Source organism: Sphaerodactylus townsendi, linkage group LG03 (genome assembly GCF_021028975.2).
Source record: "Sphaerodactylus townsendi isolate TG3544 linkage group LG03, MPM_Stown_v2.3, whole genome shotgun sequence".
Lineage (NCBI taxonomy): Eukaryota > Metazoa > Chordata > Lepidosauria > Squamata > Sphaerodactylidae > Sphaerodactylus > Sphaerodactylus townsendi.
Window position 1 is genome coordinate 107128352 of NC_059427.1, and position 26898 is coordinate 107155249.

The 26898-nt window shown below is 40.2% G+C and overlaps 1 protein-coding gene across 5 annotated transcripts in view; it reads left to right on the forward strand.

The window, feature by feature from the left end:
* The window catches only part of GABRB2 (gamma-aminobutyric acid type A receptor subunit beta2), a 181805-nt gene that overhangs the window by 61520 nt on the left and 93387 nt on the right, over nt 1-26898 (forward strand). For all 5 annotated transcript variants that reach the window (XM_048491881.1, XM_048491884.1, XM_048491885.1 and 2 more), the window contains one exon: nt 23970-24052. In XM_048491881.1, coding sequence (XP_048347838.1) covers nt 23970-24052 — 83 coding nt within the window. The remainder of the gene's footprint in view (nt 1-23969; nt 24053-26898) is intronic.

The following is a 26898-nucleotide window of genomic DNA, read 5'->3' on the forward strand; positions in this document are numbered from 1 at the left end:
CACCACTGTCTGCCTTTTCTTTGTGGTGCTTGGCCAGCCTGGATGCCCCCATATGCCATGTCGTTCACAGGTTTTGGCTGTCTCACCCCGTGTGGGGCTTGGCAAAGCTGGGTGCTGCACCTGCCTCACTTCATGTGGGACTCCATCAGGCCAGGATCCACTTCTCGCACCCCTTTTCAGATAGGCTGAAGGATGCCCCCTCAATCTTGTGCAAGCCAGATTCAGCCCTTGTGTCACAGGGCTGATCTGGCTCAGGTGGCGGGGCGGGGGAGCCTTCATCCCACTCCTCTTTGACAGGTTTAGTTAGGCTGAGTAACTGTGTAACTGGCCCAAGGTCACCTAGAGAGGCCCTTGTCTGAAACTCCGCCTACTCTCACACTGACTGCTGCTGTTGAACATTAGAAAGCAGCCAGTTTTGGGTTGTCATGCAAATCATGTGACAGCAAACTGCCCAGTGATTGCTGGCCTGGATTGCTGGCCTGAATGAATCCTTTCTCAAAGTCCAAAAGAACCCTGGAGGGAGCCTAGCCTTTTCTCTGCCTTTTACTGACAGAATCCAAGGCTGACAATGTTGTTGTGGCTACCTAGTAATGGCCATTGAGTACATCTGTTTCTTAGATACATTTATCATTTTGGGTTTTTAATGCCCCCCCCCTTTTTTTACCCCCAACACGCTGAGCGAACACTCTTGTTCATTGTCTGTTCCAATCTCCAGATTTAGGTAACCTTAGACTTGGCTGAGTTGAGAATTAAAATATATATTTGTAGTGTATGCGGGGGGTGGGGTGTCTGTGTGGAATATATGATATGATATTATTTAGGTTAAACTTACTGGAGAGTACCATTGAATACAGAGTGGCTGATAATTAAGGAACAGAAGCTTAGAATCTCTGCTTTTTGTATTTATATGCTTTCCCCCTAAAAGGCCAAAAAGTGCTCAGTTAATTAATAGGATTGTGTTGGGATATGCAGGAGAATTCAGCTGGTGTTCATAATCAGCTGGCTGCACCAGATTTTTTGCATTAAAATGCAAACTCCAGAGAAGCCCTTGGCAGTTAGTCCAGTAAAGGCTTCACAGCAAAGACTCCCTACAGGAATGGAACTTTTCGACAATGAGATTAGTCAGTGTTGCCTCCTATACAGTTTACTGTGCAGTCCTGTGTACAGTTCTCCAGTCTAAGCTCATTGACTTTCACAGGCTTCAGTTGGAGTTGCTATGCATAGAACTGTGCATTTTTGCAGACATTTTTGTAGTACTATGCAATTAACTTTCTGCATCCATCGTTCTTATTTAATCTCCATTGAAAACTCTGAGATATGTCCTTTCCCCTGTATTCTGCAGCATGTTTCTATAAGGGTACTGTTATATATTGGAATGTTGGGACACCAGCTCTTTTGACTTTGGTGGAATGTGCCATCTGTATGAACAGATGGGAAATATGTTAAGGGGCCAGAGGGAGATGTTAGAAATCAAACCAGAAGAGAGAAACGACATGCAGTCTTTCTCTCAGTCACCCCCCCCCCCTCCCCACACACACACGCACCTTTTCACTCTGGCGCTGGCCACTAAAAAACTTCTTTTTAAAAAAAAACATGATGGTTTGGGAGCTTATAATAAACACAGAATCATTTCCCTGGCTTGGTAGAATAAATGCTTGAATACCTCCTTTATTTTTCTGCATTAGCTACGGAAATTATTTAATTAGAATTTTAGATGGGAAGCCTTGTTAGTTTATAGCAGAAAAATAAAACAAGAATCCAAAAATGAATTCCTGCATAATTTTTTGTTTGTCAGGGTTCATTCCATCAGCATGAAGTGTATATCCACAAGGCCAAAGAATTTATAAAGACCAAACAACAGAAAGGTGGAATGGAGGGAAAATGTTAAAAAGGAGACCAGTTTAAAACAGGTTCACAGGATAACTGTGTTGTTCTGCAACAGAACAGTTACATTTGAGTCCAGTAGCACCTTAAGAGACCAACAAGATTTTTGGAGTATAAGCTTTCGGAAGTCAGATCTCAAAAACTTTGGAGTATAAGCTTTCAGGAGTCAGATCTCAAAAACTTACACCTAAAAAATCTTGTTGTTCTCTAAGGTAATCTCACCATTTAAACAGGACCTAATCAAAAGAGTAACCAGTCCTCTCAAAATGAGTGAGAAGGACTCCTCCCACCTGTTCACTGTTAGGCAAAGTAGGATTAACACAAAATCTGATCTAGGAAAGTACAGGATGAAGCGTGAGAATGCAATCCAGTTATGAAGTTATCAGAGGATAGTTGAAGTAATTAACATCTATAAGATACAAACTGATAGATACTGAATAGATAGTTTTAAGCTTCTTGATGAATTCTAATTCAGCAAGTTCAGACTAAATTCTCTCTTTTAAGTTTCTTTATAGGTTAATCATAATTTCTGTAGATCAACAATGGAATGCTCTGGAAGACTAAAATGTTCTCCCATTGGTTCCTAAATGTTATGAGTTTTAATGTCAGATTTGTGTTTGTTTATCCTCTTACACTGACATTGACATATTTATCCAGTGTAGAGGGGCACTGTTGAAACATCATTCCATATATTACATTGGAGGGAGGAGCAAGAAAATGAGTTGTAGCATAGCTGATGTTATAAGGTCTTGAAATTGTGTTTCTTGTGTGTATACGAGGACAAAGTTGGCATCTAATTTTATTTATTCAGTACATTTTTATCCTGCTTTTCCTCCTGTGGGTTTGCCTCCTACTCTTGTTTTTTTAAATAAAGGTAGATGATTTTAATTCTTAATAAATACATATGTGTTTTTGATACTTGGCAGTTTTACATTTAGTGGCCCTTTATCCATTTCTTGACCTTTTAGGTAATTAATTCTAGTTTTGTAGGGTTACATTTGTTCCCTCCTGTTTTGTTTAAGAGTGGAAATTTGAACCTAGATCTCCCAGATCATCTGGTGCTCTAACCATTATATCATATATTCCAGGGTTTGGTTTCCAAATTTGTGTCTTTATTAGGTGGTATGTTGTTGTGGATGAGAAGCTGTTTTAGGTTATGGAGCAGTCAATAATAAGGAAAAGTTTGTCATCCAAAGTCTCTGTGTATAGTATTGTCAACTGCTGCCTGGGAAATTTCTGGAGATTTAAAGCCGATGGAGGGAGAATTTGGAGAGGGATTTCCCTGAAAATGTTTGTTTTACCAACAATCTTCTTTCTGAAGGGGAACTGATCTCTGTAATTCTGGGAGAACTCCAGGCCCCACATGGACGTTGGCAACACTATGTCATTATCCAGGGTGACCTGAAAGTCACTGATGATGTGTTGGACAGGTTTCAGCAGCAACGTATAGGTGGCAATGAGTGGGGTTCTAATGTTGTTTCTGTTGTTTGCGATTGCATTGTAGCATGTTATTTTTGGATCATGTTCTGGCTTTGTCAGTGTTTTTCTTTACCTCATTAAAGTGTTGTAATCCAAAGAAAATTTGTAAATTGTTCAAATGTAAGGCTCAGTCTGGAATATTTGTAGCAAATGCAGTGGTAATACAGGACTTGACTGCATATAGTAGACTTTTTGGTTTGGTGTTGTTTTGATATAAACTAGAAGCATTCAGATCAATAAGCGAGTGCCTGGTATAAGCTGGTGGTTATTTCTTCATCACAGTGTTATCCAGAAAATGTACCTGCTGTATGGATGAGTCCATGCTCGGGTTGATGGTGAAATGAAAGCTGAAATTGTTGAAGTCCTGGTTGAATCTCTTGCAAGCTTCTTTCCCATGTGTCCAGAGATCCTCAAGGCCTGCAGTAAAATCATGGATGTGTTTATAGGGGATGTTGATATGTATGGATTCAGCATCCATAGTGACAAAATTAGTATTTCCTGAAAGATAATTAATGGATTGTAATTTCCTTATGTATCAGCAAAAACCTGGATGTGCTGATGGCCTAGATATTTAGGGCCTTAGCAGTTGTCTAAGGTTGCCAATACTGGGGTGTGAAATTCTAGAATATTTTTGAGGTGTAACCTGGGGAGAATGGGGTTTAGGGAGGGGAGGGACCTCAGCAAGGTAAAATGCCTTAAATTCCACCTGCTGTGGCAGTCATTTTTTGTGAGAGAACAGGTATCTGTCATCTGAAGATCAACTGTAGCTCTGGGAGATCTCCAGGGCTGTTTCTGCACAGCCACGCTGGGGGGTACGTCGGCGTATACAACGCCACCACACCCCGCCAGGACCTTTCGCATGAATGGTCCTGGTAAAGGCAGGGAAGACGGCGCAGCGCTGCGCCATCGCCCGATCGACATGCCTTCCCTGCGACCTTCCAGCGCATCGCGCAGGGCAGGGGACATGCCCCCCTGCCCTATACGACAGCTATGGAGTCGCAGGGCAAAGGGGGAATGTCCCCAGGCCTGGGCAATGCACCGGAAGGTCGCAGGGAAGGTACATCGATTGGGAAAGGCGGGGATGGCGCCTTCCAGCCGCTGCCGTTCGCACTCTGTATCAGAGTTCATTTAAATTATTGGCATAATAGGTTTTGAGAAAGCAAAATTATACATCTGGTGAATAAATATAGTGGCTGCTATATTGTGTTGTAATAAATACAAATTATACAGTAAAAATCTTAATTAAACAGAAGTTCTGCCATCTGATACATCTAGTTAATAAGAAATGAAAAACCAAAATGCAGTGTTATAAAGAGAAATGTTCAGCTTTTGAATTTATTGTACCTAATTTAGGCCCCTGTCATGGATGATACTTTAATGTAGATTTCTCATGCACCTCATCTGTATTTCATTAGACAGTCTTGAGTAGTATCAATTAAACAATGGGGGAAAATATAGGCAACCCAATCAGCTGCTCCTGGTTCGCCAAGAACATGGGCTGGAGGACACTGTTCTTTGGATTAAGCAAGCATATTGTCCGAGATCAGATCTGTCTCTCATGCAGCAATCAATAAAACAAGCTGCGGCCAGTTTTATTAAACTGGTGTCTCCCGCTGGCGCCAGCAAGGACATGGAGCACCAAAAGGTGCTTAGCGTGTTTATTGGCAGACCAGTGGCTGCCTCTCCACTCCTCCGGCATCAACAACCATTTTCTCCAGGGGAACTGATCTCTCAGATCTGGACATCAGTTGAAATTCAGGGCAATCTCCAGGACCCAGCTGAAAGTTGGCAACCCTAGCTGGATAGCAACATGCCACTCCATTTGACTTGTCACACAGGGCCAACTCTCAATCTATGAGACTGGCAGCACTACTGGGTTGCTCCCAGTGTCTCTGGCCAAGACACAACATTTTCCCAGGTAGAAATTGTTCAAAAACATTTTTTTTCATTATTACTGAAGTGAATTTATTTTTAAATGATCATCAAACTAATGTGACTCAATATTTTATCATACTTGTTGGATGAACACTTGGAGCAGGGATTATAAAAACAGGTGTCCTGAAGCTGACATTGCTGTTCCTGGTTGGTTAGATGCTGGCAAGCTGTGCAAAGGTTTCTTGCAAAATGCTGAAAGGACGTACAGGAAGTGTGTGAATTACAGCTGTATGGGAGAATAGTGAAAGAATGGTGTGCGTATTTTCTCAGGGCTGCAGTTCTATCCAAACGTATAGCTCGACTTGCAGTTTGTGACTTCATTCATTTTCTTGAGTTATCTGCCTTCTGGTTGTGCAGCAGTCGCCATGTCAATTTATATTGTGATGCATGATAGTCTGAATTTAGGTGTGTGATAGTAGGCAGTTCCGAAGTGCATGGAGAAACTATACATCTTGGATGAACAGAGTTCTTTCTGGAGACTCCACCCTTGGGAATGTGCAGGCTACAGCTCTACAGAAACACCAGATTTTTGTTTGTTTGCAAGAGACTGGTGCTTTGGTCATTGAGGCTGTGAGGGTTTGGTTGTTTATTTTGTTGTGCCTCTTCCCACCCATTGAGTTGACTGATAAGGCTGGATCAAGGAAACAAATTTTGTACTTGTAGTCGGTCTTTTGGAGGAAGTGGTTAAGCAGATATTAGAGTTCAGTTGGCAGAGAAGAGGATGGCAAGGACTTGTTGAAACTGAGCACTGCATGAACTGGCCGAGATCTTTTGGGATATATGATCCCTTTTCAGTGAGAGACAAAACTGTATTTGTTGCTAATTTCAGTGATATATCTGTACTTTGTCTTCCTTATGTCTGAAATATACTATTCCATCCATATCTACGTGTGAATCAGTTTATAAGCAGAAAAACCAGTGATATGAAACTAGAAGTCACTGCCTCCAGCTTATTTCTGTTGATGTGCCCTACATAGGATTGCCAACCTCCAGGTAGCACCTGGAGATTTTCCATTATCACAATTGATCTCCAGGTGATTAAGATCAGTTGGTTTAGAGAAAATGGCTAGACTTTATGGCGTTATATCCTGTTGAGGTTCCTCCCCTCCCCAAACCCCATCTTTCCCCACCTACACTGCCCCTTCCCCAAAAAAATTCGATTTGTTTCCCAATCCACAGTTGCCAAGACCATTCGGTCTATTACTTAACTTAAAAAAAAAGAATCGGAGTGTAAAGTATCAGCAATTCTAGGAGCAACATTTGGGTAGCCATAAATTCACTCCTATTGCAGACTCTAAAGGTCAGAGGTGAATTCTACCTTGTAGCCATTGAAGTAGATTTTGTAGCTTTTCAGTTTCCAATCACTTTAGTTACAGTTCAGTTATAGACATTATCTGTTTCCACAGTATGTTCAGTTCTGTCTAAATATATATTCCTTTTCATACTTTGAATTTATTTTAAGCTGTGTATTCCTAGATTTCTATCTTAGTAGGGCCAAAACAACAACATTCTATATTGAGAACTGTCCCCAAAGGGATGACTCTGGGAAGAAAAACAGAAATGGGAATGGATATATTCTTGTTTGGTTGTGGTGTCAGGTTTTTTCGGAGTCTGACTGTGACGTTAAGCCAGATCTCTATGGTTGAGATTCGATGGTGAGCTCAAGTCGCAGGGAAGTCTGTAACAAGACTTTCCTCTGTGATACACCTCTGAAGATGCCAGCCACAGATGCAGGTGAAACGTTAGGAACAAGGTCCACCAGACCACGGCCACACAGCCCGGAAAACTCACCACAACCAGTTGAATCCAGACGTGAAAGCCTTCGACAATATTCTTGTTTGTTTTCCCTGAGGCATTCTTTTTTCCATTATTCCAGTGGACAAAATGAAAATGCTGAAAAAAGCTTGTATGAAATATTTTCTTTTTTTGGAATGGGCAAAACACTTTTAAACACAAGGTTGTCAAGCTGTAGGCATATACCATTCTTAAACCCAAGCTGCATGTCTGCACCTGGAAGTATAACTAATCTTTATGAAGTGGACATTCATTGCTTCTCAACTGCTGAATGCCTTCGGTTGTCCTTGTGACCTGACTGCTCTCTGGAGGTTGATCTTTTCACCTCTCCTTCAAACCACTGTGACACATATACCCATAGACTGGGTAACCAGCAGCTTATTTCCCTAGCTCGATGGAAGAAAAAAAATCAGAAGGAGGTGGTGCAGAAATTGCACCAAAGCCTCAGAAGTCAACTCTGAAAGGTTCATTAAGAAGTGTACTCTAACCAGTAGCCACAGAAGGAAGAAAAGAGCATCTAGTTACAACTAAGGCCGTTTCTGCACAGCCAGTGTTGTGTTGTGCCATGTTGTGTTATTGGCAATGCTGTGTTGTGCCATCTGTGTTATTGGCAATGCTGCAGCAATAGAGCGTTCGCTTGGGTGGACAGGTAGAGCATTGGCTGAAATGCCGCGCCTCGCAGGCTGCGCTTTGCAAACGACATTCTTTTTTCCCCAGGGTAGACGTCACAGGCGTTTGGCACCAGGATTGGCCAGTGTGGCCGTCAGTGTGGGAGGCGGGCTCTGTGGCACCAATTCCTGACTTTGCAACATGCCAGCTGCGGAGTGCCGTTGTTGAAAAGACTCGCTTGCTGAGTGATTTTCGAACACACCATTGTGGCCCTGCTGGATTGTTGCCACATCGCGACAGCCATGCAAACTCTCCGCCCATAATGCTATTTGTACTGTCATTTTACCAGCTTTTTTTGCCCATGCGGAAATGGCCTAAGATATATGTGCTAAGACAGCATCGAGTGCCTCAGCTCCCAGTTTTCTCTTAAGTATTGAGCATATTTGCAGTTTTGTTTGTAGGTAAACTAAGGTATTTATAACTGTTAAATTCCACAAATTTGTCAAATATTGCAGTTTAATATGATAAGCAAATTATAAATGATATATCTTATGTTGTTAAAGCATCAAATTTAGGATTGATGACAGTAAGTATTGCATAAATTTCATTTTTCTCCAAAATTTCCTATCCCCTCCCTCCAAATGAAGAAAATATTAATAGTACAATCACAAAATATGCAGAAAACTGGAATTAGTAGTATTTTCCCCCTCTGGTGAGCCTGACACTTTTTCTATTTCCATCTTTTGTTTTTTAAAATAAATGAAATATTTTTGAAAAAATATATTAAATATCTGCTTTCAGTTCTTGTCCATTTGTTTGTGAGAAAGAGGGAGGTGGGAGAGAAGGACTGCATCTGTACTCATTTTGCCTTTTTCACTTCATTTAATTTCCTCTAAGCTTCATCTGTTCTTTTTATTTTAATGCCATCTAAATCTGTGTTCTGCAGGATTTGCTGGGACAATATGCAGCATTCTGGCAAAAAGAGAAATGGAAAAATCATTCGATGAACAGTCAGTCACTCCCTCAAAATAATTAGGCATTTATATTTACTTCCATCAGATATATACTCCAGTCTCACATGGCATTGCTGATGTAAACAGGGCCGTGGAGAAAATAAATTCATTGTTTTTGAAGTTGATTGAAGGAATGTTAAAAAGGTGATGTCTTGGGAGCTTTTTATCGAATCTTTGAATTGCTGAAAATGCCCATTTGGAGTTCTCTATGCCAAATAGGTACAGTACTTGATTTAATGGATGGCTGATCATGGACCATTGAAATAAGGATAATTATAACTGTTTATTTTTCTCAGCATGGGTGTCATGTACTCTGCTTTTTTGTAGTGTAGTCTAATCCCAGATGCCTTGTTTTTCATCCACCTACGGGTTAGGTGGGTTGAATTTAGCAAGATGTATGAACCCCAGCTGCATTTTCACTCAGTGGTGGGTTTTAAAACATTTGTCTGTTAGTGATTAGGATATTGGATGATGATTACATAGTCATGCATGTTTGTACAAACCTACTTCTTTATCTTCCTACCACTGTACAGGTGGGAGACCTGCTACTTTCCTCTCGTGTTGAATTCCCCCTCCTTTTTCCCTGTTCACTAAATGGTTTTTATTTTTAAAACCAAATTCTGCAGAAACAAGCTGTAAATGACTTTGGAATTATTTAGAATTGAAGAAATTCATAAAGGAGTGACCATTAAAAGATCTGAAGGATTTCAATAAAATATATAAGCAACCCGAATAACCTGATCTCAGAAGTTAAGGAGGGCTAGCCCTGGTTAGTTTTTGGATGGGAGACTTCAAGGAATATCAGGGTTGCTACTCAGAAGAAGATATTGGCAAACCACTTCTGAACCTCTCTTGCCTTAAAAACCCTACAGGGTCGCCATAAGTCAGCTGTGACATGACATTTGTTTCTCTGTGGCCCATTTTGCATGGGCCATTTAGACCAGCATAGGGCCAGTAAAAACACTGTTGTGGGAGAAAATATTGCACAGATGCCGATGCTGCAGCGCAGCAGCGGCGGCATTTTCCCCCTCCCTCCCATAACAGTGTTTTCTCAATAAGCGAGTCTTTTTGAAAACGCCGACTTCCATCTAGTGCTAAGCAAAACAGCATTGTGTGGAACCCCGCATTTTCCCACGCCACTGCCGTTGCCCTTTTACCTCCTGCCAGCTACCATCACTCTGTGGAGGCCAGGGAACATGCCTCCTGGCCCCTGGCCTCCACAGGGCAACGGGAGCTGGTAGGAGGTGAAAGAGCACTGGGAGTGGTGCAATCAGCAGGGCAGTTCATGCAAACACCCCCAGGGGGTGCATTGGCATGGACTATGCCGGTGCACCCCATTTGGAAAAGGCCTGTGTGTAATAACTAATGGGCTGCCCCCGTTTTGTATTAGGTGAAGTTTCCAAGTTAACTTCAGTAGCATGCCCAAGTAGAATTTTCAGGTTCCTGCTAAGGGTGGGGATTTCCCACTCCCGTCATAGTATTTAATGTCCTGGGGACACTAAAAAGGTGTCCTGGGAAGGCATTCCACACATCTTTCTTTCCAAGATGTCCTCGGGATTCTCCCTGCTGCTAATTGCAAGCTCCCATGGAACTGACTCTGTGGATACTCTCAACATCCCCCAGATCTCATGAGATCCAGCCTCTGAAGAGAGACTGATTTAATCAATCCTCCACCCTTGAGGAAGGACACCAGTTTCTTCTGAGCCTTCAACAGATAATGGTTTTACCATGGCAGGGTCTGGAATTCCACAGCCTCAAGGAGACCACCAAAAACTGTTCACTGCAGAACATTATCTTAAGTGTGTAAGCCCAAAATAACCTGGGACAAATTCATGGTGGCCATGTCAGTCAAAATATCCTGATCCACAAACCCTGATCCACAAACCCATGACAGCAATGGTGGCCAAAATATCTTGATCCAGCGCTAACATGGCAGCCCTAACAGTGCAGATAATGTGCTATTGCATGTCTGCTGATGTCTTCCAGAACAGCAAGACTTGGATATTTCAGTAGAGTCTGAGTTTGGAAATTAGATAACTCTGAGATCATCTCAGATGGTTTTAAGGAATAGCATTCTTAATGGTTAAGGACAATAATTCTTAAGGTCACAATAATAAAGGTTCAGGACAATAATCTTAAGATCACAAAAAGTCAAAATCATTTTTCAGCATCAGAATATATGGTAGGTTCCTAAAAGAACAAGCTTCCATTATATTTGCTTCTGGTGGTTTGTGTTACATTGAATGTGCATGTGTTGTGAGTAAACATAATGGTGTCACAAAAGGGGTGACCTTTCCAGATTATATCCTGCCTACATCCAAGAGCCTTTTGAGACTTCTGAAAACAGCATGATATCTGTATCTCTTTCAACCATTCTCTGTCACTCTTTTAAACCCTAATTTGTCAACAAGGTTTTGGAACAGAGAACAGCAGTGCTTGACAGCAGGAACTTAGCAGAGAGGAGCAAGCAAGCTTAATTCCTGAATACAGAGAAAATTAAATAAATAGTGTAGATCTCTGGTGCAGGATGGCGTCATCCTGTTGATGAGTTCCTCTTGCACATGTCTTTGAATATACAAAAAGAAATGTGACTCACTCTTCTTTTGCTGTTTCTTTACACATATGGATTGTCTTCTATTCTCACTACATTGTCGTTTTGAAATATGCATTGCCTCCCATGCTAGAGCCACCTTAATGACGGCAAGTTTTAAATCAAAAACAGTGCTGTATTTATTCTTAAAAGTGGTAAACAGTAACTTTAAGAAGAAGAGTTTGAAATTATATCCTGCTTTTCGCTCGTGCAACGCCATAATAAGGGACATAGATGCATCCCTGCCGCCTAAAAGATCTTCAACTCTAAAGTGTGCCAACAACTCCTCTATGGCTGCCCGTTGTGGATTCATGTATGGAACACTGAAGCCGAGCTAATTCAATCTAGGTTCCTGTATAAGATCTTTGGAACCCTTCTCTCCGTACCCTATGCAGCCTTGTGTTTGGAGCTGGCCAACATCTGTTGGAAACCATAGCCTGGTGCCGCACTTTTAGGTTCTGGCTACGCATCTGTTTTCATGACGGCCAGCTTAACTTTACCTCAAACGCGCTCTCATATTTGGTCTTGACGGAATGGTGGATTCATATAACCAATAAGTTGCAAGACCTAGCTGTGTCCCTTGATGATCTTCTTATGACTGCTAGTGAGATATACCGTCTCATAAAGCAAAGACTCTTTGAGAAGGACTTCCAGAAACTGATGGCACAAGCAAATAAAACCTGCTCTCCAATCCATCTGCATATTTTGCCTTGTTTTCCCACTCCTGCTAACTATCTACATCTTCTACATGAGCCCACTCTGAGACGCGCTGTCACCTTAGCCAGATGCAATGTTTTTCGTTCTACCAGACGATACAACAGAGAGCACCATCTTCCATCCTCTGATAGATCTTGCACCTGCAATCCTGGTCTTGAGGAAACCGTCCATTATGTTCTACTACTTTGCCCTTTATATGCTGTAGAGCGGGAAAGACAACTTAATCCTCTCATAACTGATCTAGGCAACACTACAGATGCTGTCAAAACTTTGTTCTTGTTAGACAGCAACTCAACTGCTACTCTTGTTAGACAGCAACTCAACTGCTAGATTCTTGTGTGTTGTCATCACTGAACGTTCCCAAATGCTTAGTAGACTCAATCCCAATTCAGTGGCTTAATATTCCAGCTCTCATGATGCTTGTTTTTTTAAAACTTTTTTACCAGCCAATTTTAATTTTCATTGTATAATTTATATATATGCCATTAAAGGTTTCATCATATCCTGCTTTTCTCTCCTGTAAGGAGACTCAAGGCAGCTTACAAACTCCTTTCCCTTCCTCTCCCCTTTGAGGTAAGTCAAGCTGAGAGTGTTCCAAAGAACTATGACTAGCCCAAAGTCACCAAGCAGGCTTCATGTGAAAGAGCAAAGAAACAACTCCAGTACACAAGATCAGAGTCCACCACAGTTAACCACTACACTACACCACCCCTGGAACTTCTAAAAATTGAAGTAGCTAATGCGCTAACCAACTGGCTGGTGTTTTTACTGGGATCTTTAATCGATCTTTATCCCAGTCCACCATTCCATCTTGTTTGAAGGCTTCCACCATTGTTCCACTACCAAAGAGATTTCCTCCTGACAATCTTCAGGATTATAGACCAGTGGCACTCACCCCATCATCATGAAGTGTTTTGAAAAACTGGTCCATAGGCATATTAGTTCTTGCCTTCCAGATACATTTGATAAACATCAGTTCGCATATCGGACAAACAGATCTACGGAGGACGCCATTGCCATTAGTCTCCACACTGCTTTGACGCATTTCGGAAAACAGGGGAATTATGTGCGAATGCTCTTTGCAGACTTTAGTTCCGCATTTAATACAATCTTGCCACAAAGACTGGTGACAAAACTTGTGGATCTTGGACTCTCACATTCGATCTGTTTGTGGATTAGGGACTTCTTGTCTGGACGTTCCCAGAGGGTTAGACTGGGAAATCGGGTTTCCTCAGTTCTTACTCTAAATATGGGAACACCACAGGGCTGTGTGTTGAGTCCTTTATTGTTCTACCTTTATACATATGATTGTACTCCTGTCTATCATAGTAACACCATTATCAAATTTGCCGATGACACAACGGTGGTGGGGCTCATCTCTGGAGGGGATGAGTCTGTTTATCGGAGTGAGGTGGATCGACTGCTCTCATGGTACAGGGAAAATAACCTGGTTCTTAATACTAACAAGACAAAGGAGCTTATAGTGGACTATAGAAGGAATAGTTCAGAAATTCAGCCCTTGACTATAAATGGAGATCAAGTAGAGCGGGTGGCTAGTTTTAAATTTCTGGGCGTTATGATTAAAGAGGACTTAACCTGGGGCATACAGACTGCCGCGGTGGTTAAGAAGGCCCAGCAAAGACTGTACTATCTGAGACTTTTAAGGAAGCAACAACTGGATGGAAAACTCCTGGTGTCCTTTTACCGCTGTGCTATAGAGAGTGTCTTAACCTACTGCATCTGTGTATGGTTCTCCAGTTGCACAGTTGCAGATAGGAAGGCGCTCCAAAGGGTGATCACTACTGCACAAAGGATTATCGGCTGCCCTCTCTCCTCCTTGGAAGAACTCTATAATTCCCGAAGCCTAAAAAATGCCCAAAATATTCTGAGGGACCCGTCTCATCCAGCACACTTTCTTTTTGAACTGCTACCATCTGGTAGGCGATACAGGACTATCAAATCTAGGACAAAGAGGCTTAGAGACAGCTTCTACTCTAGAGCTGTGGCTATACTAAACTCCGCGGCTTCGTGTTGATGTGTTTGGGGCTGTGTAGGGATGGGTGGAGGAAGGGGAAAGTGAGGATGGGGTATGAGTCTGAAATTGTATGAGTATGATGTATTGTATGAAATTGTATGAGTATGATGTATGAGTCTGAAATTGTGTGCATCGAGGAATGCTGCTGTAAATTTCGTTGTGCGTGCACAATGACAATTAAAAAAATGCTTATGCTTATTTAGTGCATAACACAGTATCTAAATTCATTGAATGAATACTGTGTTCATTGTACTTGGTAGCATAGAACTCAGTCGGCTGATGTGATGACTTTATGAGGGATCTCATTTAACTAGCAATATCTTTCTTAGTATGAAATTAGCTGGAAATGGCAATGATTAGGTATGGAATACATAGCAGGAATACATAGTAGAAGCGAAAGCAGAATATTTTAGGCACAGAAGGGTTTATAAAGAACAAGGATCATCATCACAGAAGGAGAATTGCAGAGAGCTTTGGGGGCATTCTGTTTGATCTTGAAAGACGAGCTCAGAAGACATTCATGTGACTTTTTTGATAATGTGCTATTGCAGTAAAAGTGGACACTAAGCAATATGGTGTTTATATACATGGTGTTTATATATATATATATATATACAGAGAGAGAGAGGCTGCTTTCGATCTAGTGAGTGAAAATCCTATGCACAAGGAAAACTGAGAAAGTCAGGATACATACAGGTGATGCTATAGGAAATTTCCATTGATCAGTAGTAGCTGTTACTGATCTTGTCTTATTTTTACGTTGTAATATTGGAGGACAATGAATTAATCTCAGTAGTATTCAAAGTTTCCAGAACAGAGAACCATTTACACAAAAAACCCTGCTAACGGACACCTGTATCTATGCCATGAAAAGTAGCTATAACACAGTTTTCATAGTCAACATATTTTACAGTGGTTGGACAGCAGTGGTGTCAATTAGATTGCTTTCTTAATCAACTTTGTTACAAGCATACTGGTTAATCTTTTCCTAATTTGGGGGTTCTGTTTGCTGAAATAACTTCTGTTGTCAAAAATGCTTCCATTTTATTCAAAGGTATTGTTTAGCATTTAAAGCAACAAATTTTAAGATTTCTCCAGTAGAATTTGACATTATTTTATATTATTTTTATATTTATTATATTATTTATATAACCATCAGTAGATAATATAAATTCACTTAACTAGTTGTTTAGAACATTCTTAGGTCACCTTTCCAGAAACCTGCCAGAGGCATTTTACAAAATAAGATTTGAAATGATTCTTGAGTACCACTGTTTTGTCTCCATAAAAGTATGGCGTTGATATTTAAACTATTAGAAGTATGAGGAAAGTAATGAGGAAAATGGGCTGCCACATTCCAAACTCAACTCAGACATATTATTTAAAATACGTTTTGTACATTTTTTTTTGTGGAGTTGGAATTTCTTAGAGACACTTTGATGGATCTTTGGGCCCACTGACTATACATTACTGATTTACTTTCTTTGATTTCATTATTACTTTTAAAATTGGAATGTGGTATATATCTATAAAAGTTCAAGCAAAAAATTTTGTTGATGTTTCCAGAAGAAAGCCCAGGGCACTAATGGTTTCAGTTTGACCATGAGACCACTGAACTGAATCCATGCTGTCTCATAGGTGTTAAACTGGGAACCCATGTATGCTAACCTGTACCTCTCGGAGGAAGATATGTTGATTTTGACATTGATTTTTTCCCCTTAAGGTTGCTTCTAAAATTGTACCCAAATAATCTGGGACCCACCAAGTTTCTTCTGTAGGTAACCAGGTAATCCCATGTTCAGAAAGGCAATGCTGTATAGTCAGCTTGGCACAGAGCACTTGACGAAAGGACAGTATGTGGAAATGAATTAGTAGTCTAAATAAGCACACAGATGTAGTCATTTGTAAACTTAACGAACATATACAGTTTCATTTTTGGCTAAATTTTATGATCCTAATATGAGTGTGGCTATAGAGATCATTTCCATAGTTTACTAGTCTGTAGTAATTTTTTCCATCAGTCATTTTTATTATTATGTTAACTGTTCAAATATATGAATAGTTGTGATGAGACAAAGAGGGACAGTGTGTATTGTGGGCAGGGATCTTGACATTAAATATATGCTAATGTGGTCTGAACTGGTGGAGATAGAGAGGAAATTACATCATGATGTCATAGTGAATAGCTCAATGAAAAATGGTGATTCAGTATATGCAGCAGTGAAAAAGGAAAACTCTACAATGGTGATTATTAGGAAAGATGTTGCACCTGTAATATTGCAGTGCCCTTGGATAGATCTATGGTGTGACCTCATTTGGAACACTGTGTAAAGTTCTAGTTGCTTTATCTTGAAAAGTGTGGAGCTGGAAAAACTACAGAAGATGTCAATCAAAAAGATTAGTGGTCATTACCTAATCGATTTTTGTCAGTGTCAAAACAAATCAATACTTAATGGCTCCACCTACTTTCCTGATTCTGGCCAATTTACCTTCTTTTCCACCAGAGGATGTAGCATAATAGACTATGGAATTTGCACACCAAACTTCATAGAACTCATCCACTCCTTTAAGATTGAAAAACGTACAGAAAGTGACCACTTACCCCTTTTGTTATCCCTGAAGAACTTGTGCTTCTGCAATAAACTTACAACTACAGATAACTCTTTAACCAAAAAAGAGTTACATAGAAAAATCCACTGAATTAAGCCAGGGATGGCAAATAATTCCTTTATCATCCACCTTGGTCAATGATCACTTCATGAACTTGAAAGATCTGATTATTAACTCTGATCCAAGTCCATTTACTATGGAATGCTTCTCTGAGATACTTACCAGACTACATCTCACTCAGTAAGCGCCCGACTCAATTCCAATATGGCCTCTAAAATAAGCTGGTTTGATCTCTGACTGTGTTCAGTCAAAGACTGCTGAGAGCGTATATATTTAAGACCATATACAATACCAACGACTTCTGTCATCCCTAGTAACCTATCTACAACGGAAAAAGGAACACCCAAACATTACTAAGCAAAGGAAAAAGAAGTATCCAGTTTGCTGGAACACTCAATGGACAATATATCTAGATGCCCTAAAAATCTAATAACCATCAAACAATTCTGGGCAATAGTGAATGGACCTCCCAAATCAGTACTTGCTGCAAATGTAACCGAACCCCAATGGACCAACTATTTCTCAGTTCTCCTTCGAGATCCTGCTAGCATATCAAGATACATGGGGAGAAACTGGATCGGGACAACATTCCACATGGCCATCTCCTACACTAGAAGGGACATACATCATTTTAATTCAGCATCTAAAAAGAAAAATAAGGCCCCTAGGTCCGGACCGGGATTCCTGGCTATGCAGGTGATTCTTGGAACATACTGACTGGTGGGCCCCTATTTTAGCTCAAGCTGTTCTCTTTCATTGACCAGTATGGAATAATTCCCGAAACTTGGCTCTCATCAATTATTGTGCCAATCCACAAAGAAAGGACCAACGGATAGACCATGAAGGAGAACTTCAGACCTATTAGCCTAATATTATCAATTTTAAGGGAAACTCTATGCAAAACATCTTGAGAGCAAAATTAATGACAATGGCAAAACAAAAACAGGGATTATATAGGTCCAGAACAGGGTGGATTCAGAGCCAGGAAATCTACAATTCACTTCACTGTCTATACTCTATCTTTTCATTGCGGACTAAATACACCAACCAAGGACAAAAGAAACTATACGTGAGCATTTTGGATCTGAGTAATGCCTTTGATAGTGTCTCTAGGACCCTTCTCTGGTCCAAACTAGACCAAATGGGCATGGATTCCTCGCCTATTCATGCTAATTCTGGAACTTGTACAGTGCAACCTCCTGCCAGGTAAAATTGAACCATTCAGGCTCACTTTCCAACAAAATATCTACCTCGAGAGGAGTCAAACAGGGGTGCGTGCTGGCCCCGCACCTATTCAACTTATATATAAATGACCTGCAAGACCATCTCAACACGGTAGAAGGACATCCACCGAAAAGCAGGGAGAGGCCATCCTATTCCATTGCTAACTGTATGCGGACGATACTGCTATATTCTATCAAGAAACCAGAGTTGGCCTTATGAGAGATATTTTAAAAAGCATTCTTCTAACTCCACTGTGACAAAAAATGAATTAAAGGTCAATTACGCAAAAATCCAAAATATTAGTAGTCTTCTCAACTTCGCTGGAAACAGATAAGTCATGGAAAATTAATAACATCCATCTTGTAACCAGGTCAAATCTTTTAAATATTTGGAGGCCTCCAAATTTCCAACATAATTTCCAGTGGTCATTACCAAAGATCTTGCTTCCCATAACTTCGGGGAAAAGGCTGCTATCAGGTATCGCCCAATTCTATTACGGGGAAGGGTTTTCAATCCATCATTGCATGCCCTGAAGATCTTCCAAGCGAAAGCGTGATTCCAAAGAACTCTTTATGGGATCCCCATATGGATCAATGCTTCTCAACTCTGAAGTCGACTCAAATCCAAAGTTCCTCATTTTAGAAGAGTAATGGGAGTCCCCAATAGTATCACCTTCATTACTCTGTGCCTTGAATGTGGACTCATCCACAGTCGAAACCTTTAGCCTTGGATCTTCACAATAAAATTCTGGCTTAAGATCCACTTTAGGATCCAAGTTGGATGACGACATTTTTACTGTACACCTACTCAAAGATAATTACGTCTCCAACTGGTCCAAGCAAGCAATTACCAACAAAAATTAGGAGCATTTGAATAGATCTAAAATGTCCCTTCAAAAACAGCAATGAGAACTTTATTTTCAGCTGAATCAAAGACAGACTGAAAGACCATGGAACGTCAGGCTTTCTACTCATCAAAAATTCCAGTCTGTTCTCCTGGGGCATTTCTGGGCATCCTTCCCAAGTAATGCAGTTATAGCCAATGATACCTAGCATCTACCACCTTACAGGTTGCCCAGATCGGGCATTTATGCTAGCCAGACTCAATAGTTCTTCCTTCAGCCTCTACCCAATGGAAGGTATCACCAAATTCCAAGAACAACAGAAGACACTGTGGCTTGTGGCTCCATTGACTCTCTTACCCATGTCCTCCTAGAGTGCCAAAATAAATGCAGACGCAGCGTCCTTCAGGGATTAATCCACCCTTTATTGAGTGGCGTAGGAAAATCTCTAACACCTTTACCTGTTGCCATCATCGCTTTTCTTCTTGGAGACTACAATGCTCATACAACACGATGATGGTAGCTCTATACCTAACAAACCATTTTAAAGTAAGTTAACTTATTCTAATTTTATTATTTTTTTAACTGTTTTAACTGATATACACTGTCTGTCACAATATTTAGGCAGCGTGAGGGATACCTTGTTGCTGTATTATTATGTTTTTAACTTGCTAATCAGATCTATTTATACTGCAATTTTATATTAGACTGTATTTTTACATTGACGTGTAGGGGTATTTATTTGTTCTGGCTATTTCTTAAAAAAAAAAAATCTGAAGTGATCTGACCCCCCGAAGTCAACTATCGGGTTGTGTGGACTGTTTTCTTGCCATTGAACTGTATTTGAGACTGCAGAGTGTGTCTGTGTAGATCCTGATCTGTCTATGCCTATTAAAGGTTAATAAATAAATAAATAAAAATAAAGATTAGGGGGATGCAGCATCTTTTCTTTAGAGGAAAGGCTGAAGAGTCTGTAGCTTTCAATACTGAAAAAATATTTCTAAGGGAGGACATGATAGAGCTTTACAAAACTATGCTTGTGAGAACTTTTTTCTCTCTTCCCCAAAATATTAGATCTCAGGAGGGCATCCAATGAACTTGATGGGCCGTGGATTCAGAATACCAGATTGCAAATTCATGAATTCTACCCTCATAAGCCCAGACAACAGAATCCAGGATGAAATTTGGATAGGATAGATTTCATAAGTGCCCCCTAGGTATTTATAGGAATGTCACAGTGTTTGATGGCCTCTTGAACAACTCTTTTAATCTTACTGTGTAAGAAAGGAAACCCTAAGATATCTCCTTTTTCCCTATAGGAATAAGAAAGCAGAAGCATCTTCAATTTTACAAGAGATAGAAAATTAAAATAAGAGAGGGAAATACTGCTGCTAAAAAAATCCATGGCTATTTTTCTTCAAAGCTGAGCTCTTTGTTCAGGAGAGAAATTAATCACGAGGCAATTTTGTCCTCAGATTTCCATATATTTATAACTGGGGCTGCTGCCAGCCTTTCCAACTGTCACAAAACAGGCCTACTTCCAAGAAGCAGAAGTGAACACTGGGCAAAGCTACAAGTGCACAGCTCTGGTAACTATTTCAGACATAACAGTCACTGATGCTTAGTCACCAAGCATAGAAGACTCCTGATAAGAGTTCTAATAAAAGCATACAATCAGGCAAAGAACGTGATTTATACTGAAAGTTCATTATTGATGTTGCTAATTAAACCCGGAGTCTCTTCTCTGTTGTGGATGTCTGTTTTCTTGATACAGCTATGAGTGCATCTGATGATCCTATGGATAGAATTGGGAACAATTACTTTTCTGATGTTTAATATTGTTCCCAGAATGTTGTTGAATGTTTCCATTGTTTCTGCCATGGCTTAGACAGGAGCATAATATAACCCAAATGAAGCAATCAGCTTGCTAGTGTTTTTCTTTATAACTGTCAGACATAAGAAAAATGAAGAAAAACACAAGTATTTCAAGCAAGGACCCTGCAACAAGTAAAGAGGGACATCTTGTTTCCCTTCCTCCCACTTCTTTCCCTTCCTTGAAAGCCCCCCAAACCTCTGCTTCTCCTTACCACCCACCTGCCAACCTACCTTTTATCTATGCCTTCATCTTCAGGTTTCACTTTTTCCTACCCCTAGTAGCCTGTGCCTGGGAAATGTGTGGGTCCAGTTTTGCAATATCAGCTGCCAGGTCCAGCTGTGCAGTAGGAAACCTTTCCCTGGTATCCTCCTTCCACACTGTTTCCTGTAGGCAATCTTTCCCTGCTTCCTTCTCTCCTTCCCTGCCTCCAACCAACCAATCCTTTCTCTACCCCCTATGTTCAGTCATATTTATTACTTATTTACTTTATATGCCAGGATATGTATTGTTACAAAGTTTTATATTGTATACTGATGATAACGTTGTTGAGATGTATCAATATACTTCTATTGGTTGTTGTGTATTATTGCTCTGATGTTAAATTATTGATCCACTGTATGCACTGATTTATTTTTAAGATACTAGGTATTGTATGGACTTAGCTGTATCTTTGTTAATGCTGCTGTCTAGGTTTTTGAAGTTATATAGCCTGTATTATAGTCGCCATCTGGAATTAGCTTATTTAGTTCATATGTATTTATTATTGTTATTATGTATTTTGTTATATTATTGGAATGTATTGTTTACTGTGTTGTTAGCCACTCCGAGCCCTTCGGGGATAGGGTGGGGTACAAATACAATTGAAATGAAAAAAATGACCTTGCCTTTCTCCACAGTGGGGACCCAAAGCAGCTTGCATAATTTCCCGCTCCATCTAATCCTCATAATCACCCTGTGAGATATGTTGGTCTGAGAATATGTGACTGGCTCAGGATCAGCCAGCGGTGATTTGAGCCTCGGTCTCACAGAGCCTAGCCTTAAATTCTAACCACTGCACCAAGGATATAAAAGGCACCCACACTAAGCCTCTACAGGTACTACCTGAGCTGCCTCTGGTGAGAGGCCTGGGTCAGGCACAACATGTTGGGGGTGGGAGTGCCAAAAGGAGATATCTGAGGGAGAAGGGTTTGAAATGGCAGCATCTTGGGCAGTGGTGGGATTCAGCAGGTTCGCACCACTTCGGCAGAACCAGTTGTTAAAATGGCGCTTGTAAACAAACAGTTGTTAAATTATTTAAATACCACCACGGGAACCGGTTGTTAAATTATTTGAATCCCACCACTGATCTTGGGGTGTACTCAGTGGTGGGATCCAAAAATCTTAATAACAGGCTCCGATGGTGGTGGGATTCAAACAGTGGTGGCACCACACACATGCACCTCCTGTCCCTATTGGGCAGGGAGGTTGCTTTAGTAACCCCTTCTCGGCACTCAGAAAAAATTAGTAACCACTTCTAGAGAAGTGGTGAGAACTGGTTGGATCCCACCTCTGGGTGTACTTCCCTCTCTTGCCCCACATCCAGCCTCTCTTCCCTCCTCTCCTTGGAAGGGCTGCTGAACTCTGGAGGAACCAGTCTCTCCCCCAGTTTTTCTAGTAGTTACTGAGTCCCTGGTAAAAAAATGTTTAAATAAGCCACATGTGTTAGTTCAAAAATCTTCCACTTTCAAGAACTGGAAATTAGAATACAATATAGCAAGATTTTTAGTGTTTATTCTGGCTTTTTGTATGAAGATTTGAATGTGGTTAATAAAACCCTGCTACTATACTTGTTTGCATTGATGCAACTCAGGGCAGTTCCTGAGATCTAGCAGTTAATCATTAATCAATTCTGATTGTGCAGATGCTGCTATCAACATTGATAAGATTCACTGGTGTATGTTAAAAATCGAAAGATTTGTGGTGTTTGGAGACACAAAATGTCCAGATTATATGCTGCATAGATGGCCTTCAGAGTATTTGTGTAATAGGTCAATAAAATGAATTTTATTTTGCAAAGCATTTGCTACACCCTATGGTACAAATCTGGTTGAAGGTACTTTAAATAGAACAATCATGTATACTGTGCTTTATTATTGTCTAGTCACATATGTGTAGAGAAAGTGAGAATTTTGTATGTATGTGTGAGTCATTGTATGGAACTCAGTGTACACTTTCAGGATTGTCCATTTTGTTAAAGCACAGTTCATATCTAAGGGTGTCCACCTAAATTGATGGCCAATTGGTAGCCATTGCTTTGGGAATGTAAGCAGTCAGTTCATGTATTGGGTCACACAAATCAGAAGATTTTTGCCCAACTTCAGGCCAACATGGCCCAATATATTGAAATGTGATGCTATAGGTTTCTAAAGTTTGCCACCACTATTTTCAAATTCTTTTGCATAGAATCAGACTCCCTTGTCAGTGTAGACAGTCAAAGGACATTGTTTACTGGTGAGTTGAAAATTCCTGTTCATCATTTCAGTAGTTGTACTTTAAAGGGAGACTCCAAAATGAAGTTGCTGTATTAGAGTTTATCAGTGTTTGATTTGATGAACCAGGAATGAAATATAAATTACACCTTTCTTTGTTACTGCAGGTATTCAATTTCTTGACATACTTAGCTGTCTATTTAGGACTTTTCTCTATCCTTCTACCAAGGACATCAAAGCAAGTTATTGTACATGGTTCCTCTTCCTATTTTATCCTCGTAACAACCATGTGAGATTGATTTGGCTGCAAAGGATTAAAGACCCAAGATTTCTGGCAGCGCACTGCTGTGCAGAGGTACTCCAGTCTGAGCCTTTTGGTTTCAGTGGCTTAGACTGGAGTAATCCGGATAGAATTGCACTGCCAATAAGTTTCTTGGTGAGTGGGTATTTGAAGTTTCCAGCAGGGCTTTTTTGCTCTTGTATTCCCCCTAAGACATACAAATCTTTATACAGCCCTCAGAGTCAGTAGTGGAAAAACCTGAACTCTTTTTAGGCCATCGGTCTCTTTAAGGCCTTTCTTCTTGCTTTCCTCTTGCTATCATCTGTTTCCTGTCTGGAGAATATGAAACCAAACTGAAGAAAATTCTCATCTCTCATGAACCAATGGAATGTATTTTCAACTTCTCTAGTCAGGCAGACGGTGGTGGGTAATTTTTGCAAGTGTGTTTGCGTACTCAATACTTGAGTAACAACACATACAATGAAGCCAACCATCTTCAAACAGATTTGAACAAGTTTTTTAAATTCCTGTCTTTGTATTCGCTTCCTCTCTAGAATTACAACAACAGCTGCTTGTATGATGGATTTACGAAGATACCCCCTGGATGAACAAAACTGCACCCTGGAAATTGAGAGCTGTAAGTATTCTTTCTAAATCCTACTTTGCTATGTGTGCAAAATGATTCAAGCATTTACTTCCTTTCCACCTGCAACTAACCTAGTTGTTCCTGTGTCTGGTGGCACTTAGATCCTTGTAAATACACAAAACAAGTTTAGCTTTCCAGATGGAGGAGTAATTTGTAGTACAAGGATTTAAGGGACTTATTTTTTTGAGTTTGATGGACAACTTTAAGCTTTAAATGTCTCACTGAAATGCCTTCATGCCAGGAGTATGAGGGATACCATCCATTCTTTATCCTTTTGTGCTGCTAAACAGGGTTGCTGTTTGTTTCCATTTTAAATGAAGAGTTTAGGTTTGTCACTGCAGTTGATGGTGAACTGGGCTTCCTGCATTATTATTATGGCAATAGAATACATGTTGATTTTTTATTATTGCTTCCTATCTTTCTGTATAAGTTCAGAATCTTTGATCTTTGTGTCCCAATAAAAATTCTGCATTTTCTATACCAGTTCATATATTTACTATGCCAGGATACGTTTTGCATCATTACATGTGACAGGATTCAGTAGAGCAGAGTTTGTGGAGTAGATTATTGCCAGCTTTCATTTTTTGCTTCCTCTGTGGCTTTTTAGGAATTGAGAAAGCTATACTGAATAGCTCTGCCTATGCCTAGTTTAAGTACAGACATGAAGCTGAGACACTTTCTGAAGTTTGGATTCTATTTTGTAAGTGGCTTATGAGAACGTTTCTCTTCTGGGACATTAGTCTCCTGCCTTGGTTCCAAGCCACTCCAGGTTTTTGTAAATTGTTCCTTAGAGAATAGCCCATGAAGCCAAAGGATCCCAAGATATAGTTAGAGAATAAAGAAAACTTTCTGAAGGCAAGTAGTGCCATCCTGAGCAGAATATTCCCTTCAACATCCCTGGATAGTTCAATCCAGTTAATATGGAATATTTTCCAGTTGTGTGACCCGAAGGTTGAAGGGAATAAATATCAGCAGATTTTGCATGTGTACTCATTGGCAAATTGGAGTTCACAACTGAATTTCCTTAGCCTTTTCCTCTCTCTCTTGCTGTTTGTTTTTAGAACAGGAAATTCCAGTGGTACCCTTCTACACATAGTAAAATGCATTTTTTCCACATATTCCAGGATAAAAATCTGGCATTGAAAACAGGTACTTACAGCAAAGCTTGATGAGCTATCTTGTACACAAATCCACATGCATAGCTTATAGTTGTACTTGTAGGCTTGTCAGAAAAAGGATAGCATTGCTGAATTAAAATGAGAACATCTGTCTGCTGTTTTTCCAAATTATACACATTAGGGACCCTCAATTGTGTGGTCAGGCAGCATATAATTTTTTTTAAATTACTTGAACAATCTGTTAAGGAAGAGGAAAAACTGTATGCTGGTTATTGGTGAATATTCTTCATCCATACATCACATTTATTATTTGAGGAACATTTTTCCTTTCAGTGTAAGCTTCTGGTTGAAGTAACGCTTTAAAGACAATAAGGACTGGTACATACTACAGCTTAATTAGTGTGACTGACAAATGCCATTAGAGGGCAGCAATACCCATCAAAACTATTAGCAAGCAGAGATCACGGTAAGGGCACCATGTTTGGAGATGGTAAGGTGTGTATGCATGTTCACACATGAACTTTCCCAGTTCAGAATTCCAAAGCCCCTTACAAGCCAAGCTAAAAACAGAAGTTAAGGCTTAACATGTAATGAATTCAGTACCATCCCTGTTATCAACTGTGTTACAGACCAGATAGCAATTTGATGCACGGTTGGGAGAGAAGCAAGTTTTGCTTGCGAAATGTGCCCTAGTCGAATTTTGAGATCATCCAGAGTTTCTGCTTCTCATGTTCACAAAGCTTTTCATTATCATTTATTTAATTCATAACCTCATACATTTTCAAAATAGTAACTTGCGGCATACATCTTGTTTTCAATGATAAATGCATAAGACGTTGACCGTAATAATGCCCCCAAAAGAGCAAGTTCTCTGTGACATAAAATGATTAAACAACAACTTTGACTCAGTTATCAGATCCTGTGTTGTAAATCTGTAGCTTAGAGTCATCAGGTCCATCTGAGAAGAAGGATACTGTCCTCTTGAAACATTTGGTTCTAGGATACATCACTAGTTTGTATCCAACACAATTTTCCTGCATTTCTCTCCATTCCTGCAGCCCCTTCCAGCCCCTTGAAAGATCATGCCCTGGGGTCAAAGGGCAAAAGTGAGGTGACACAAGGGGATGAAATTACCCCTTTCTTTTGACAGAGCCACACTTAAGGATGAGTGATTTCCTTCCCTGCTCCTCACTCCATCTCCCCTACCATATAAACAGCTCTCTCTCCGTGTGAGTCCTGTGACTCCAGGAATAATCTTTCTGGGAGTTGAAAGAGACTTCAAGGATAGAAAGAAATCTAGGGAAAATTCATGTTCCATGCATGGATGGTTGACTCTGGGCCATTATTTCTCTGTAACTCAAAATCTTTGGTATAGTTTTCTCTCTGCAGTGTTGCTGTTGAAACTATCTTTGTTAATGGACCCACTGCCAAATATTTGATTGTTCAAGATTTGTTAACGTGGCTTCACATTTCATGTTTAACTTAGTATCTGGTTTAAGCATTTCATATTTGTATTATCTGTGTAAGTGCTATGGGCACTGTTTTCTTACTGAAAGTGTATTTAGGATTAAGTCCTTATTAAATCATTGTTACAATTTATCCTAGCATGTAAGCAGCAAGAAGGAAAAGCCAAGGCATGCAGCTATATTAATAGAGAATGTGACCTCGATTACACAGTATTCACTGCTTGTTTCCAATACAGCAACAATGATCTGGAAT